The sequence below is a fragment of the Dermacentor andersoni genome, chromosome 1, assembly GCF_023375885.2.
Source record: "Dermacentor andersoni chromosome 1, qqDerAnde1_hic_scaffold, whole genome shotgun sequence".
Lineage (NCBI taxonomy): Eukaryota > Metazoa > Arthropoda > Arachnida > Ixodida > Ixodidae > Dermacentor > Dermacentor andersoni.
Window position 1 is genome coordinate 295,950,565 of NC_092814.1, and position 16,997 is coordinate 295,967,561.

At 47.0% G+C, this 16,997-nt stretch overlaps 1 protein-coding gene across 2 annotated transcripts in view; it reads left to right on the forward strand.

The window, feature by feature from the left end:
- The window catches only part of LOC126548600 (band 7 protein AGAP004871-like), a 499,956-nt gene that overhangs the window by 241,997 nt on the left and 240,962 nt on the right, over positions 1-16,997 (forward strand). The window contains exon 3 of one of the 2 annotated variants that reach the window (XM_050196857.3): positions 15,439-15,545. In XM_050196857.3, coding sequence (XP_050052814.1) covers positions 15,439-15,545 — 107 coding nt within the window. Of the gene's footprint in view, positions 1-12,954; positions 15,546-16,997 lie in introns of those variants that run through there. The other variant, XM_050196858.3, reaches the window with a different exon arrangement.

Genomic DNA, 16,997 nt, shown 5'->3' on the forward strand with positions numbered 1-16,997 from the left:
CTTTCGAACCCAGCAGGAACTTTTCAATAAAGATGTTTTGTCTCTCGCTCTCTCTCTCCAGTGTTTCGCCGCGGAAGCACGCTGTGAACCTCAGTGCAATGAGCTTGGCTGTAGTCGTACTATATGTAAAATATATATATATATATATATATATATATATATATATATATATATATATATATATATATATATATATATACAATTGTGCAAAAGAAATGTGCGATCTACTTCACTAAGTTTCTCTTGAATTAATGATAAAGAAAGCTTTTGTTTTGCTGAACCTGCTTAGACTGCACTATTGTGAGCGGTACGGTGTGTGACCTTTGTAACAAGTTAACCTGGGTAATGAAAAACTTTGCAGGTAGAAAGCACTTCGTTGTAAAGGCGTTTGACTCTAAGTGTTTTGTAGAGTGCGCTGCGAAATTAAAAATCAAATACGGTCGTAAAACAATTTTTAGGCAAGATGCTGTAATTATTACATAGTGGTTCAATACAACTGCATCGGCTTGTTCAGTAAGATGGAGTCAGCGGGCATCAACGAGCCTAACAGGTCATAGGTTTGAGCGAGGTCGTAAAATATGTTTAAACATCCAAATGCGCTTTGAAGCGGGAATGAAGCGAAAAAAACACGTACAACAAATACGGCGCACTGCTTCTTGAACATTGGTGCATTGTCAAGTTTATCTTGCAAAAGTAATTAAATAAGTAGCAGTTTCGCCAGAAACGCGAAGCATCGATTGCGATAGCAAATTAGTAGAAAGCGATGCGAAGTAAGGATAGTACTTTTATCGGCCATATCAATTTTCACATTTTGACTAAACTAACAAGCATGGTGTTATTATTATTATTATTATTATTATTATTATTATTATTATTATTATTATTATTACATATGGAAACATACAAACACAGAGAGGAAACAGGGAGAGAGCAAGCTGACAACTGACACCGAGAGGGGCACAACGCCTGCCTACTGTCGAGAGGAGGGAATGAAAAGAGAAGAGGAGAAGATAGAAAAAAAAAAGAAATAGGAAACAAAATAGGAAATAAACAAAAGACAGAGACACGGACAAAATAAAGTAGGAACACGGAAAAAATGTCTATAAACGAGAGGCCAGATCAGTTTACTGCATGAAAGTTAGCAAGGCTCTATGAGCCTGGTAGCGTTGACTAGCACTCCCTCTCGGAAAGAAGCAATCGTCGAGGGTCGAGTCCAATCAGTCCACTCAACAAACATGTGTGCATCCCACTCGATGATCGCAAACACTCGCTGTCAAAACGCTAGCGTGAGAAAGCGCAGCAGCAGCCGTGAGCAAAGTTACCTTTCTTCTGTCTATCGCTTCAACGCAAACTGAGCGCCGAGAACACACAGCACGCACAAAACGATCCGTACACGTGCCTAGACTGTGCCCCCAACGCAGATCGCTCACAAGATACGGCGGTGCGACCACGCGCAGCTGCCACGTATGCAGTTGCAGCGGAAGTATAGAACGCCGCCCACACCCTTCCCCTCTCCCCGGTACCTCGCAACGTTGGGATAGTGATCTAAAGAAAGGAAGGACGCTTGATCCTGCAGGCAACGTTGGATGCCTCGCGCGCGACGGAAGATGGCGCGCTTCCTCCTCGCTCTCCTCCCTTTCGCGCGGGCAAATTGAGCCGCGATAGTCGGCTCCCAACGCCATACCCCGCGCGTTGCCCAGGTGTTCTGAGAAGCCAACGCTTTTGCACACCACCTGGACATGCCGGGCCATCCAATGTGGAGTGGTGGGAAGGGCTGCTGGCCAGCGACAGCCTTGACGATCAACTAAGTTTGATCAATAGGGCGCGCAGAGCGGCAGCTGCCTGCGGCGCCCTGGACTGAGGGCAGCCACCTCCGCTTGAATGGTACCCATGAACCAAGTGGGCCCCACACCACCAACTCCATTTATTCCTTCTAATAAACGTTTCTCTCTCTCTCTCCCTTCGTACATCTTGACTCACACATACAGAGTAGGGCGCGCAGCGGTGGTGTTTTCGCCCTTGGACTTTATACGGAACATCACGGATACGCCGATGGCAGAAATGCGCCTTGAGTGTCCACATAAATAAATGATATGGCGGAGACTGAAAAAAATCAATGGGTCAACTTTCACCTCTTGGTCCACCGTGTGGAATCCACCAGAAGGAACCCCTTGCCTGAAAGCGCAAACGGCTGTACAAAGAAAAGAGAGAGGGCCGCTAGAGAGAGGCTGGCACAATGCACTCGCGACAGCACCATCGCCTTGCACGGTGACATTTCCCTGCCCGGGTTCTATTTTCTCTTTTTTGCCTATCTGGCTCGCCTTTCTTTTTCCCATGGCCAGGCGACGGGCACACGCGTGCCACTGAGACTTACACCTTTATCGGCCCGACTACAAGAGTGCGTACATGGACGGTGCCTCTGCTGTTGGTTGCGCGCGCTCGATTCTCCCCGATTTGTACTTCCGCTTCGGTGAGCATGGGCGAGGCGTCGGCCGGCCTCTTCGCGGGGACGACCAAGTGCTTGACCCCAGCGTGTTCCTGCGTTTCCAATCCGGGCGATCGGTGCCGGCTGCGGGGGTGAGGACGAGTCATTAACGCACTCGGCTGCATCGCCAGACGCTCGTCTTCCCTCGCTGATTTTCGCAGCGGGGAAGGCGAGGTGGTGACGGCCGGCCAGCGAGCGAATAATCGACTGCACTGCGGATGGCGTGCGCGCCTGCCTGCCGAGAGGCACTTCTCGAGCATGTCCGCACGAGCACGCACAGGGCGCCGCCCGAACGCCTGTGCTTGCTCGGACCGAAGCCGCGGCAAAGTCGAGCACTTAGAGTGCGTGCAACGGGCTTGTTTACCCTATCCTGCACTTCGGTCCCTCGTAGTCTCCTCGGCCCGTATTCGCAAAAGGCTCTTGCGAGAGACTTGTTCGCAACAAATCTTGATGCTGGACTTAATTAGCGAAAGGAGAGGACAAGTGTCAAACATCACTTACGAACGAAAAACTTTGCGAATTCGACCCCTCTTTCAGATATCTCTCGGGCATCAATGCTCTAAGCGCGAGTGAGCAATCGAAAAACTAAAGACGGCGTTGTTAGTCTGTTTAATCGATTGATTGATTGATTTTCTTCGGAACAAGGCACGTTCGCGGACGCAGTGGCGAATAAGATAAGGAATGTGCAACGCGAGTTCGTGAGCGACCGAGTGTTGTAGTCACTGCACGTGCTACCTTCTCCCCACTGCTTCACTATGCATGGTTATAGCGCTGTAGAAAGTGATCACGAAAATAACAGATGAGCCTTATTCAGACAATCCGCTATAGTGACGCCGTCAAGCCAGTGACGCACGCAACAAGCACGGCGTGGCACTCGAGAAAGCTTTAAAAACACGGAAAATATTAGTTTAGTTGCGCAATATAAGCTTGCAGCCAGGAACCACGAAGTCAGGGTGTCACGTCTGTGTATTATAATACGTGAATTGCATTGTTGCTTTGCCCGGTGCGCGTTGATATCTGACGGAAAATGAAGTGTTCTTTTCTTTTTTCGTGTTTTTCATTTTCTGGCATATTCTGCGCGTGAGTACAGCGCGGTAATTACCATACCGTCTGTGTCATTGCCCGCGACTGAGTGCGTGCGGCATATTTTTTAAATTAGCATATTTTTAGCATACTCCCGCAGAATTGAACGCGCTCGTAGTGTCCAATCTCTCCCCTCCTATCTGCGTTCTTCTGCTTGGTGCTTAGCGTAGTTCACCATTGTTAATACACAAAAAAAAAAGCGACGAGGACACCGACACCAGCTCGTGTGTCCCTCGATCAAACGCAGGGGCAGCTCCGGTCATGCGCTGTGCAGCTTGTGATTTTTTCTTTCTCCGACGGTTGGCACAGAGGCACACATTGAGCTGGTACGCTGCAGCATACCAGTGAATACACTCAGATCCTCCAGTGCACGCGAACTTACGCGTACAACACTCGCGCAGACTCGCACATGCAGTGCGCGTGATCGGCCGCATGCCATTGGTCATGGTGCGCTGCGCGCACACACGCGCGAAAGCGCGTACCATAGCCTGCGAGCGTGGTCTTTCGGCAGTAACCGCCGTGCTGTATGTTTGGACTACCGGTGCCGGGGGTCGGCGTCAAATTCCGGCATTCCCCTCTCGTCCTCGCCGTGGAGCTCGAGTAGCCCGGGAATGCGAGCACATTGTCTCGCTGAATGAACCGGCCAGCTCTTCGGCGTCCTACACTAAAACGGCACAGCGTTTGCCGACGGCAGCCACTGAGCGGGGTCGCGTTCGCAACGCGCCGCCGAACTCGTACACGCATACGGGGCCGACATCGCGAAGCTGTTTCCTCGTAAACGTGGAGCGCCATTGGTCGGCCACGATCGTTAATAATAGGCCCAACGTCGTGATTCGATGGTATTGTCCCTTGGAAACAGTTCCGGCGTCACAACGTTTTTGTGAATACGGGTCACAGTGCGTGGGTTCATGATTACCCGTGTCCCGTGAACTAGGTCGGCGTTGATTACTAATAGGCATGAAAGCGACGGCTCGGGCCAATCGCGAACCGTTTTTTTGTAAAATGAACAAAGCGTGGAGTTTTGCTCTAAGAATACCGGAGGGAAATGGAGCCGTGGCTTCATACACTGTCAGTAAAGAATTGATATGACAATGAGAAGGATAGGCATTGCCTTAACTTCCGCCCCTCTGGCTTCGAGAAATGTTGTAGTTCATTAAATAAGGCACCCGGAAGCAGCTTTATCGTCATAAATTTGTCGTATGCCGGTGTTAGGCTTGCTTAAACTCTACGCGCTATCATTTAACTGCTTTTAGAATATCTTCAACAAAAATAATCACTGAAATGTTGCAATTAATTGCCAAGGGTAAGTACTTTTGCCCCAAGTCATGTCACAAACAGTGAACTAGGGCGAATAAAAAGTATGTAATTTTAATATAGCTCCTCTAACCCTCCTCCCTCCCTCCATTTTCTCTCTCTCTCTCTCTCTCTCTATATATATATATATATATACACAGACACACACACACACACACACACACACATAACATGAAACTCTATGGAAAGAAAACCTTGCTGACAGCGGCCTCTGTTCGGGTACCGCCTGTGTTCTAAGTACTATAGCGCTGCACTGATTTCGTGTTGCGTTGAGGCAGAGGCTTCCAATGTCCCTGTGTTTGCGCTACGCAGCGAATGGCGAGGGAACGACGAGACGTCTGTCACCTCTGGCTTAATTCATCGCTCTGCGTGCGACGGCGTTTGTTCCCATCCGCTGTCGAGCAGAAACCAGCCGGGTTGCACGTGAGCTGCGTCGACAACAGGATGAGACTTTGTTTATTTAATTACTTATGTTCAATTTTCAAGGGACCTTGCATGAGGGAGTGGGTTAAAACGCTCAGCTGTTGGTACAACTGCAAAGAAAACATGCAGAGCTACAGTTGAAGAATTATTACGGAATAAAGATATTGTGGAGCAATGTAAGATAACATACGCCAAGGAAAAGGAGACGATTAATAATTTTTATTAATTAATAATTGAAATAACATTTATTTCAAGCACACTACTCGAATATATATGCGCACCAGATATGCGCGCACAACGAAGGCGGAGCACGTGCAGACAGGCTATCTTAGTGCAGTATGCAAAAATTCACATTCATTCTTGTAAAGAAAAATGGATAGAACACTGATACAGCCATCGACTTCTTCTTAAAGTGATAGGCTTGGAGCACCTGTCGGGCCAATGCCTCCCGGCTTCTTCCTAACACACGCGTGTCCCCAAACAGCGGAGCGCAGCCGCACAAAGCACAGTGAAACGGCAGGTGTGGACCCACACCAATATTAAATGATAACATGGGCTCCCTTGAGCGGTCGTCAACATAGCGGCCGGTTTCACCTACGTAGACATTGCCGCAGCTCAACGTAATTTCATAGATAACGCCCACGGTGCAATGCAGAACTGGCCTGGCGTTCTTCCTTTCGCACGAAAGCTTAGAATTCCGGGACGAAATTTCGCGACGAAATTGAGGTACAAAGCTTCGACACCTTATTCTGGGCCGAAAAAAAAAGAAGCCACAGGAACATCGTGCCTGTTTGCAACATTTTTCAAGTTGCGGGCAATTCTGTGCATGTATGGCACTTCCTGTGGTCTCTTCTTCGGCGGTGCCTCATGCTCTCCGCTGCATCCTTTTGGCACCCGGAGCAGGGTATCTGATATGCTGATTAGAACCGCACGAGGGAAACCAGCTGCAACCAGCCTCGATATATGTAACTACCATCCGCACTGTGCTCGCACGATTTTAACAGACCGGAGACACAGCGTGGCTGAAGCCCTTTTCTCTGCTTTCGAGTGAGCAAGAGTCACAAGGAAGCAAGTCCTCACGGACACGGGGGCCATACATACAGCATGAATGAGTAACTTTTAGTAACAGGTTAATATGAAAAAATTGCAAATTATCTAATGAGGGAACTCATGGGTGAACGTTATGCCTTCACCACGATGTTTAAACACTGAGAGAACCGAGTTTACATTGTCAGATGGTGTCAAGGGATTGTCACATTTTAAAAACACGAGGAAATCGTCCACCCATCTAACAATTCGAGGAGCTACGTCCGAGTCAAGGCATCAAGCTAAAACCTTGTCAACACATGAAACAAATATATTATGGAAGACAGGAGCTACATAAGACCCACTACAGATGCTCTTACGTTGGACAAATAGCTTGTCACTAAAAGAAACAAAGGTGCTGCTTTGGTAAAATTTCAGCAAGGTATAAAATTGACAATGGAGAGACCACAAGAATTCATAAAATCAGCGCTTCCATTGTTCTCAATACGATCTCTAAGACAAAGTGGAATATTAATATGGGGTGCCCAATAGAACAAATACTCCACATCAATTGAAAAGCCATAGCATACACCACTTCCAGTACTCAGAAAATCCATGACTTTGGCTGAGTTTTTTTTTTTTTTTTTTTTTGTAGCCGACGGGTCATCACAATGAACCTTATTTAAATGCTTCAGCAGGAAGCGACTAACCTGAAGCTGCCAAGTACCGTGCTCAGTCACAATTGACCTGAAAGGTCTTTCCCGTTTGTGTGTCCTAACAGAGAGGAACACTTCCAAGGTATTGCCTTTGCAATCAATAATAGAGTTCGCAAGTTTAGGCAAGTTGAGTTCCTTGCACAGCGATACAGCGCAACTTTTTACCTTGGCAGGCTTTGTTGTTGAAGGAAGAAAATTATTCTCAATCGCGAAAGAGGCCATCTCCCGGAAAGAGCCCTGAGGCATAAGAACAAAGCCGCCTTTTTTGTTATCCTCCAGAAAACACACATCCTTGTGCCTGAAGAAGGAAACGACTTTTTTCGTTGAAAAACTTTGTCGAACTGTGTACCGGTTCCTCAATATATATATATAACTATATATGTGGGTGGTGTGCTTGATAGGAAATTAGTTGAAAGTCTGGCGTTCTTTCTTCCGTTCCTTTTCCTTCTGTATGTTATTTTACATTGAGCCACAATACCTTCATTATCTATGCACTAACTCGCCCAACATGTAGTACCCTGCTAAATTATTAGGATGTTTTAGAAATAGCGCACTGAAGCGTACCCAAATCCCTACGGCCCGGCTTGAGTACTTTTGTGCTCCTTTGGGGCTCTTTTGTAAGCCCGATGGTTTGCGTCCGCTAACTTCGGTTGCGCAGAACTTTTTAATAATAATTGACTTTCGTGTCGGTGATTGTAGCCTCGTAGACGTGCAAGCGGTTATATTAGCTACTGGCTACTTAATTAGATGATTAGAAAAGAGACTTGTTATAGGATATTTATACCAGTGATCCATGCCCCATAATGCTTGTCACCCGAGAATGTATCTCAGATGGTGACCGTGGTGGTAGTTTCTATTAAGAAAAAATAAATAAATGTAGAGTGTTTTTATTTTCTTGCGCAGTAAAAGGTGAAGGCCCAATGTGACGTTCACAAAATGTGCATTTGCTGCTTAAATGATATTGCGCAACATAAAAAACGACACGGACGTGAGAGAAGACGACACACCAAGCGCAAACTTTCAACTAAGTTTATTGTGCCACTGCGTCATTTTATACATGGCAGGCAACGAAGATCACGCATGCGCTTACAAGGAAATGAAGTGCGAATTCATGTAACATGGTTACGTGTCATGTGATGCCGCGTCCAAGTAACTTAATTCTTTTTCTGTGAGAGCAAGAGACGGGAAGCTAACACACGCATCACCCAATTTCGCGATCATCTGCGCTTCAGATATCTCACGGATGAGCTGCGTGCTGCCACGGGAAACAATCGTGCATTGATCCTCAAGAGGCTTGCACCCATGATCGCGACAGTGGATCGCCAAGAAACCACCAGAACCGTTTTTTACATTGTTGCTGTGTTCGCGGAGCATTTCCTCATGTCGGTTCTGCGTTATTAGGCGTGATCAAAGCAGCGCGGAAACACGAAGGACGGAGGACAGGCGTTGAGCGTCCAACTGCCTGTATTTGACATATGCGCGGTGAATTTATGCTCAGGTGAACGAGACATGGGAAAAGGGTCAACCACAAAAAGCAAAAAAAAAAAAAAAGAGGAAAGGCGCATAAAAGAAAAGCAAAATATACAGCATCAAAACATCGAAATAGACACGAACTAAGGAAACATCGAGTAGCGCCGAAACCAAACTAACGCAAAAGCGCAATGAATCCAAGGACAACTATGTAAACCAAACGGTACGCACCCTTCACTATCATGTTGCATATTCCATATACAGCCACTCGTTTTCGGATAAGAACAGCGACGGTGTGCAGACGCAATCATCTCCATGTCTCATGATATCAATACTTTCCGTGATTACGCGGCTTGTCTGCTCGCTGCTCTTACCAGTTACACTGCTGTCATTAATCTGCGGCTTGCAGCCACACTGCAGCCTGTTGTTAAGGCTCCTGCCGGTTGGGCGGACATATTATTTAACACGGGTAAAAGAAATAATTAAATTCTGGGGTTTTACGCAACAAAACCTCGATACTGTTATGAGGCACGCCATAAGGGACGACTCCAGATTAATTTGAACCAACTGTGGTTCTTTTAACGTGCACCCAATGCACGGTACACGGCATTGTTTTCCTAAGCCGCTGTGGTGGTGTAGTGGCCTTGGCGTTGCGCTGCTAAGTCCGAGGTCGGGGGATCAAATCCCGACCGCGGTGGCCGCATTTCGATGAGCGATAAATGCAAAAAATGCCCGTGTACCATGCATAGGGTGCCTGTTGAGCAACTCCAGTTGGTGAAAATTAATCCGGAGTCCTCCACTACGGCGAGCGTCATAACAATATCGTGATTTTGGCACGTAAAACACCAGAATTTAAGTATTTCTTTAATTTGTGGTAAATATTATGTCGGCCAAACCGGCAGGTGCCTTAACAACAGGTTGCGGGAACACAGTGACAAAGTTAAGAATGGATTGTCTGCCTTTCCTGCGTTGCACTGCAAAGAGTGTGGCTGCAAACCGCAGATTAATGACACCAATGTACTCAGTAAGAGCAGTGAGCAGACAACCCGCGTAATCATGGAAAATATTGAGATGATGAGACATGTAGATGATTGCGTCAGCATGCCGTCGCTGTTATCCGAAAACGAGTGGTTGTATTTGGAATATACAACGTGATAGTGACGAGGGCGTACCATTTGGCTTCCGTCGTTGACCTTGGTTGCCTTGTGCTTTTGCGTTAGTTTGGTTTCGGCGCTACGCGATGATTCCATAGTTCGTGTCTCCTAGCGGAATGACAAAGTGACGGCGCTCTTTAATGGGAAGAACTTATTCTCGTGGTGGACTTGGAAAACTTTCTTGTGCGAAGCGTCGTAGCTGCGTTCGCAAAGATTCTCTATAGCTTCTCGTGTGTTGGAAACATGATTCGATGCCGGCTCTATCTCCAATTCTTTTTAGTCTGTGCGACAAGTCATGAACGCAAGGAACTCAGATCTTACCTAGCTTTTCTGTCGCTGCTACCCCTTTAGGCCACCTTAAGGAGGTTCTCTGTGACTGAAGTAATGACATGCAGCCGTAAGCTGCCATCTTTAAGCCGTTCCACGTTAACATTAAATCTACGGGCCATGCTATGGCTATAGGACTTCTCAAATAATTTTTATGCGTGTGATTAGCTATGCTCACCTTTTCCAGTTTCTGAATGTCCCCAGAAAACGGCAATAATAGCTTTTTGGCCCCATTTGCGCATACTACCAACAAGTGTGACTGTCTGAGAAGAGAAAATGGATGGCAAGAAAACAGACGGTTTTCAGAGGAATATCATGAGTAACCACCTGAACGTTCTTTTCAAAAACTTGCAAGTTCTTCAAAATATCATGTTCCTGGACACTGAGTCTTCTGTTCAGAACGATCAGATAGTTACCCATATGCCAAAACACAGCAGCGATGTTCGTAGTGCCAAATTTGATGACAGTTTCCTATATAGGTAAGCTAAAAGCAGGTCGCTCAAAGAAAATCTCTAACCTGTCTGTGATGGGCGCGTGCCGGTTGTCTTCCGTGGTTGACCTTGGTTGCCGTGTTTGTGTTTGCGTAGGTTTGGTTTTGGCGCTACGCGATTGTCTCCTAGTTCAGGCCTCTTTCAATCTTGTCATGCTCTGTAAGTTGCGTTTTCCTGTGCTTCTTCTTTTTGTGTGTGTTTTTGTGTGTTTAACCAATTCTCGTTCATCTGAGTGTACATTCTGTGCGCATACGTGAAATAAAGTCAGTTGCAAGTTCTGTGCCTGTTGTCGCCCCTTCTTGTTTCGGCGCTGGTTCGCCCTTCATAGTGACTTTCGTAGTTAAAGGGTCTCTGAAACGGTTCGGATAAATTTTATGAAGCGTAGGGTATAGCTACAGTAAAATATTCGCACCACAATTTGTGTGAAGCGTCTCGTATTAAGAGAACTACGGACGATTACAAATTACCCTCGCCCATAGCCATGCTTTTTCTCGTCAACTAGTCTGCCGAGTGATTGGGGCTAAGCTCCTCCTTCACTGGTTCTGCGTCATGATGGGACGTCGTGTCGTCTACTTCTGGTTGTTTTGGAGCCAGCGCGCGAAGCCTCTCTAGCCTCTCCACCAGCCGCTGTAGGAGTTGGGGACGGACTTCGCGATGAAAACACTTCGGAGGTTTATTTTACATTATTTACAGTGAGACGTCAATGAGCAGTCGTACAGTCATTACGGGCCGGCAGCAACTCGGACGCTGCGGCCCGCGGCAAGAAGTTCGAGAGAGGTGAATCATGGAATGCTCTGGTCTCTCTGGAATGCTTCTTTTAAACCCTTCGAGGACTGGAAGTCGCGTCATGTTCGGCCAATGGGAGAGTCCGCTCAGATGACGCCATTTTCGGCCAATGGTTGGCGCCCGTGTCGCGGTGTCACACCCGGCGGCTCTCTGCGGTCTTGCCTTGCAGACTTGCAATGCGCTCTTCAAAGGCGGAGAAGGGGGACGCTTGGGCTCCGTTGTCCGAGGGCCCACCTACTCCCGGCGGTACGGCCCCGCTGTGGTGGCAAATGCCTTCTTCAAAGGCGAAGAAGGGGGACGCTTGGGCTCCATTGTCCGAGGGCCCACCTACTCCCAACAGTGCCGGGCTATCCCCTCGCCTTCTGGAAGAGTCAAGCAGTGAATAGCTATTGGCCGAATTTGTGGCCTTCAACTTGTTTGCTCGAGCGCTCCTCTGGAATGTGCTTTCCGTGTTTCTGCGCTTCTCAATTAGTTGTGCTGCGATTCGATGTGGTCTGGGGGAACTCGAAGTAGGCGCAGGAAACAGCTCCATATCTAACACCGCCTGGCTGTTGATCCCAAGCGAGAGCTATCGAAGCAGCGTGTGTTGCGAGAATTCTGTCACCATGCCGTGCGTGTCCGGTATTCCGATAACTACAGGTGAGCTAGGCGTTTCGAGGGATGGGTGGAGGCGTAAGCTAAAGTCCATCCGTACTACTATTGCTATGATGAAGGAGATTTAGCGTGGACGTACGTGAGCGGCCTGATCGGTCTGCACGGTCCAGTCGGTGGCACAGAGATTTACCAGCCAAACAAAGAGCTAATATTGCTGTAGTCTGAAACATTTTAAACATTTAGAAAGACCACGTGTTCACGATTACGCTCCTGCCAAAAATTTAAACCAGCAGCAAAGTGGAATACATTTGGTTACTGCTATATTCTGTGCTTGGTTGTGCTCTGTGCCAGCAGGTGGCTGCACCGTGTAGGTCGTTCCCGTTTGCGCCTCTGCTCACCCCGTAAAACACCCAGGCCTGGTCCGCTTGCGTTTACCCGAATGCCGGACACGAGAAACGCACGGCGTGAAGTGACGTCCGCAAACGCGCAGATGCTGGTGCCAATCGGATACCGACAACCAGCGCTGCAGCCACTCCGCTCCCATGTTTGCCTTGCAGAGGGACACAGTGTCGCAGGTTGAGATGTCACCGATTGCTACGTTTGTAGCCCAGAACGCAAGGGTGAACCATGGTTCTCGCGAAAAGACAGATCGAGACCAACACAGACCGCGCAGTTCGCGTCAACACGGGGCACGTTGTAACACAAGCAGACGACACTTGCTGTGTGCCGGAATTGCTTGAGTGTAGTGATAAACTGTCCTTGTGCATTCTCTTTCTGCTACTTTCTTTCTTTATAGAAACAAATTAACTAACAATGCTACTGTTATAAACAACATTTGTTCGCCATAAAGTTGGGAAAAATATCGATGACGCACCCTGGCCTGCCAATCGGATAGCTCGCCCTACTGGCGTCGTATGGTCCCCTCGCGTCACCTGGTCAGGGGCGGCTGAAAACTCAGGGGAGTGGCGTGTTGCTATCGGTAGCGATGTACACTTTTAAAACCTTATAGCAAATTGCACGCTTTACGCGGAGCGGTTAAACGCGTCACTTAATTGTGACGGCCTCGAGGGACGCATAAAGGCAGAACGTCGGCGACAGGGGCCCTTACCCCTGCACGCAGCAACTTACGCGCGGTGAGTGACCCGGGGACAGGAATGCAGCGGATCGGCAACGTGCCCTACGGGTGTCTCATAATGACCAGAAGGGCCAACCCTAATGACTCAATGCGTTTGTACAAAATTGACAAAATTGTTTCAGGGTCCCTTTAACTACTATAGATATGGAAGTTGAATGATATTATGCAGTTACTATGGTGTGCTAATAAGAAATTTATGCTCAGAAATTTGCCTATCTACGTATCCCTGTGTCCGGCTGGGGTTATTAGCCATACAGCCCTGAAATACGCTAAGCTGCAATGTGACGTAGTACGAGCTCAGTGAAGAAGCCTTGACAGAAACTTTTATTCAGAAACATGAAACTTATTGGAAATCACGAAGAGAAAAAGAAAAAGTTGCGAGAAGCACAAAATTAAAAAAAAACGGAGCATTAAAGAATACAAGCGTAATCAATACAATAATGTAATACAACGACAAATCTTGAGGAGTTAAGAATGATTCGGTGATTGATATAGGACAAAGTCAGTAAAATAAACATTAGGACCCACTTTTCTTAAACAAGCGCTGGCCACGATTGGCCGCCACTGCGTCGATGATGTTATCACATCGATCGCTTCGTGACTGCTGGGCGGCCTAAAATCGGTCCATAAGGAAACGGTCTCACGTGGGGGAGAAGTTTTGTGAATATGGGCTCAGAGCTCCGCGCAATTATCAGAGCGCTTCAAGTAAGAGAAACCGGTGTTTCTTCTTTTTTTTTTCTGCCCACGGAATATATCACTTCTCAAGACATTCATGTAGCTTCACTAAAAATTTCCTTATACCCTGCGTACACGAGGCGACCTTTCTCCCGGTATATTGGTTGCTTCGACACATTGCGCATTTAGTTTAACCCTTCGCAACATGATCCAGCGGGACTGGGGAGGGGGTGCGTTCAGAAAGGGGTGGCAGTCTTTTGATCTTTGTTCATTCGTTTTATTTATTTTCTTTTTCTGTTGGGTTCTTCTCCCTGCCCGTTACTCCGCCGTCGTGACACGCCGTTCCGCACGGCCTGTCTTTAATCAGCCTTCAGCTCGACTTGCATCGCCTTTTAGTCCGGTTTCTTTCAAGCCCCCTTCCTTTTAAGCCCCCTTTCAAAAGCTTCGCCTTTTTTCACTCTCCATACTTTGCTCGGGCTCTTCTATTTTCCTTTTAATGTCTAGTCTAACGGTATTCATATAGACGATAAGAAAGCGCTAAGGACACACGCGGAGGCTCTGCTCGCGGCTTTTCGTTCACCTTCGTTTTTGCGTCGTTTGCCGGTCTCCACCCTTCTAATCTCCCCGCCTCTATATGACCCGCCCGTCTTTTTTTTTTTTTTTTTTTCTTCGTTTCTATTCATTCTCACCCCGCGGGTCTCTCGCTCTGCTATCGCGATTCGGGAGCGCGGTTAGAGCGCAGCGGTCGCTACGGGCCACTTCTCACTCCACGACGCTGGGCTGTCACCACTTGCTTTTTTTTTTTTCGCCTCTTTACTGATTTGTGCTTTGTGCCGCGACGATCCGGCTCTGATTAATTGGGCGCGGGTGGTGGTCGCTCGTCGCTAATTAACGTCGGCGCTGGGCGCAGTGACGTCACACAGCAAAGTGTCGGCCTCCGCTCATCTGTGCCATCTTTGTTTGCCCTCCCGCTCTTCCAGGCGGTATGGTTGTATCGCTTCGTGATTGAAAAGACGGATCCCTCGCACGCCGGTGCGACGCGTTCTGTGTCTACTGCGCGCGACTCGTAGGCTTTGTTTGCGAAGAAGCACTTTGGACCAAGAATCGGGGAATCGGTGCGGAATGAAATTTTACAACCGCACATCGCAAATATTTTGCCTGCGCGACGCAACAGTTTCATTGCCGACGCTTTCACTTTCGTATGACCTCTCGTGAATGCCTCGTGGCGTGCCCTCCTGAAGAACGGCAAGTTAGCGTGGATGTACTTGGAATATTTTTTGTCGGAAATAAGGAAGTGAACTCAATATAGAAAGATAACTAGAAATAGCAATATAACAACCGTTTCCTGCAAAAAAATAATGAAGAAAGAAAAACTTGCTTTTTAAAGTTTCTCTCCTTTTTCCTTTAGCTTTTTTTATTAGAAGCCTGTTGAAAAACCAATACAGTTGAGCAATTAAAGTACGTCAATTATTTTTGGTCAATGCACACATTAAAAGCAGCAGTTAGCATCGAAAACTAAACGACGAAACGATTGACTACAAATAAATAATGGGGGTACCTATGATGGCGATTAAAAATACGATACCGTATCTGCAAAGCTAAAAAGCAAAAAAAAAAAGAAGACAGGGGACGGGGTATACACATACCATTGATGGCAGCTATGCAAACGGTTTCGGCCGCAATCAAATGTATAAATGCCCCAATTTTGTCATTGAAGAATACACACATTTCATTGGCCTTTCTCTTCTTTTGACTTCAGGCTCCCGGTCATCGGACGGGACCAACATTTGCTCGATCATCTTGACCTTCATCTCACTGCTGGTCATATCTGTTACGTTCCCCTTCTCACTCTTCTTCTGCATCAAGGTGAGTTTATGCTGCTCTTGAAGTTTTGGGACATTCTTCAGCTGGCCTTTAGAAGCGTACGGAACGATGGGATGTCGCAACGCGTGCTGCGTCATGGCTCTTGCTTGGAGATGTGCCACTCCAGTCAAGAATCATATGTGGCTAAACTGAAACGAAAATTGTTTATGACATCCTTACTCAACATAATGCAAATGCGGCGTTTTTAGCTTGAAAAACGCGCATGCACTCAAAGGTAAATGTATTGTTTTCTGTGCACCAGCAAGCAGTCTTCTCTACAACTAGTATAGTTTAACTGCGAAGTAACCTTTACGGGTGACAACGATATATATGGACGCATGACTGTGCACATATATCCCCATAAATGGGGATATAAACGGGCAGATGGAGTGCACCTTTCTGCGAAAGCGCCGCTGATCTCGCCTTCGTCTATCGTCGATCAAGGCTGTCTCCCCAATGCAAGGGCCGTTTTTGGCAAGCCATCGTTCCATCTACACGTGGACACTGTCTACCGCGCACCCACCTGGAGCACCCTGACGTGTCACTAAGAAGACATCGGCATGACGGATTCTTGGGTATAAAAGAAGCTGCAGCAGTGACGGCCTTCAGTGGACTCGGCGGCACGGCCGTGACAATGTTGGCTCACGTACCTTTGTACATGCAGGTTAGTGATAAGAAATATGTATTTCGTAGCGATTACCTTTGTCTGGTCGTGCTGCCGTGTCCACATACTATTGTGAGTTGTATCGGCGAATGTTTCTCTTTGGCAGGGATGTTGTTGTCGTTATCAGGGGATGTTGAAAAAAATCCTGGGTCTACTAACACTAAAATGATCAAGGAACTTCTTGACACGCAGAAAGTGATTTTGGGTAAACTTTCTGAAATCCAGGAAAAACAAGCCTCTTCTGAAGCAAAGTTGGTTCAAATGAATACCAGGCTTTCTTCCATAGAAGAAAGTTTGAAGGAATTCGACGTTGTTAATAAGAGACTATCTAAAGTTGAGGACTGTCTGCATGTACATGACTGGAATTTAGATGCTCTCAACCGAAAGGTTGATCAACTTGAAAACAGGTCCAGGCGAAATAACTTGATAATAAGAGGAATTGGTGAGGAAGCACGGGAAACTGATGATGTTTTGTTGAAAAAGGTGAACGGTGATGTGTTTAGCGGCATTTTGAAGCTGAAAATCAATTCAGTTGAAAGAATCCATCGCCTAGGCAAAAAGATTGAAGGTAGAGACCGTCCCATAATCTTGAGAGTGGCTGATTTCAGAGACAAATCTAAAATTTTGCGTCATTGCTCTATGCTTAAAGGTACGAATATAAGCATCAGTGAGGATTATTCGAAAAGGATTGTTGAAGTACGAAAATGTCTATGGGTTTCTACACAGGAAGAAAGGTCAAAGGGAGCAAAATTTAAACTACTATATGACAAAATAAAAGTCAATAATGTCCT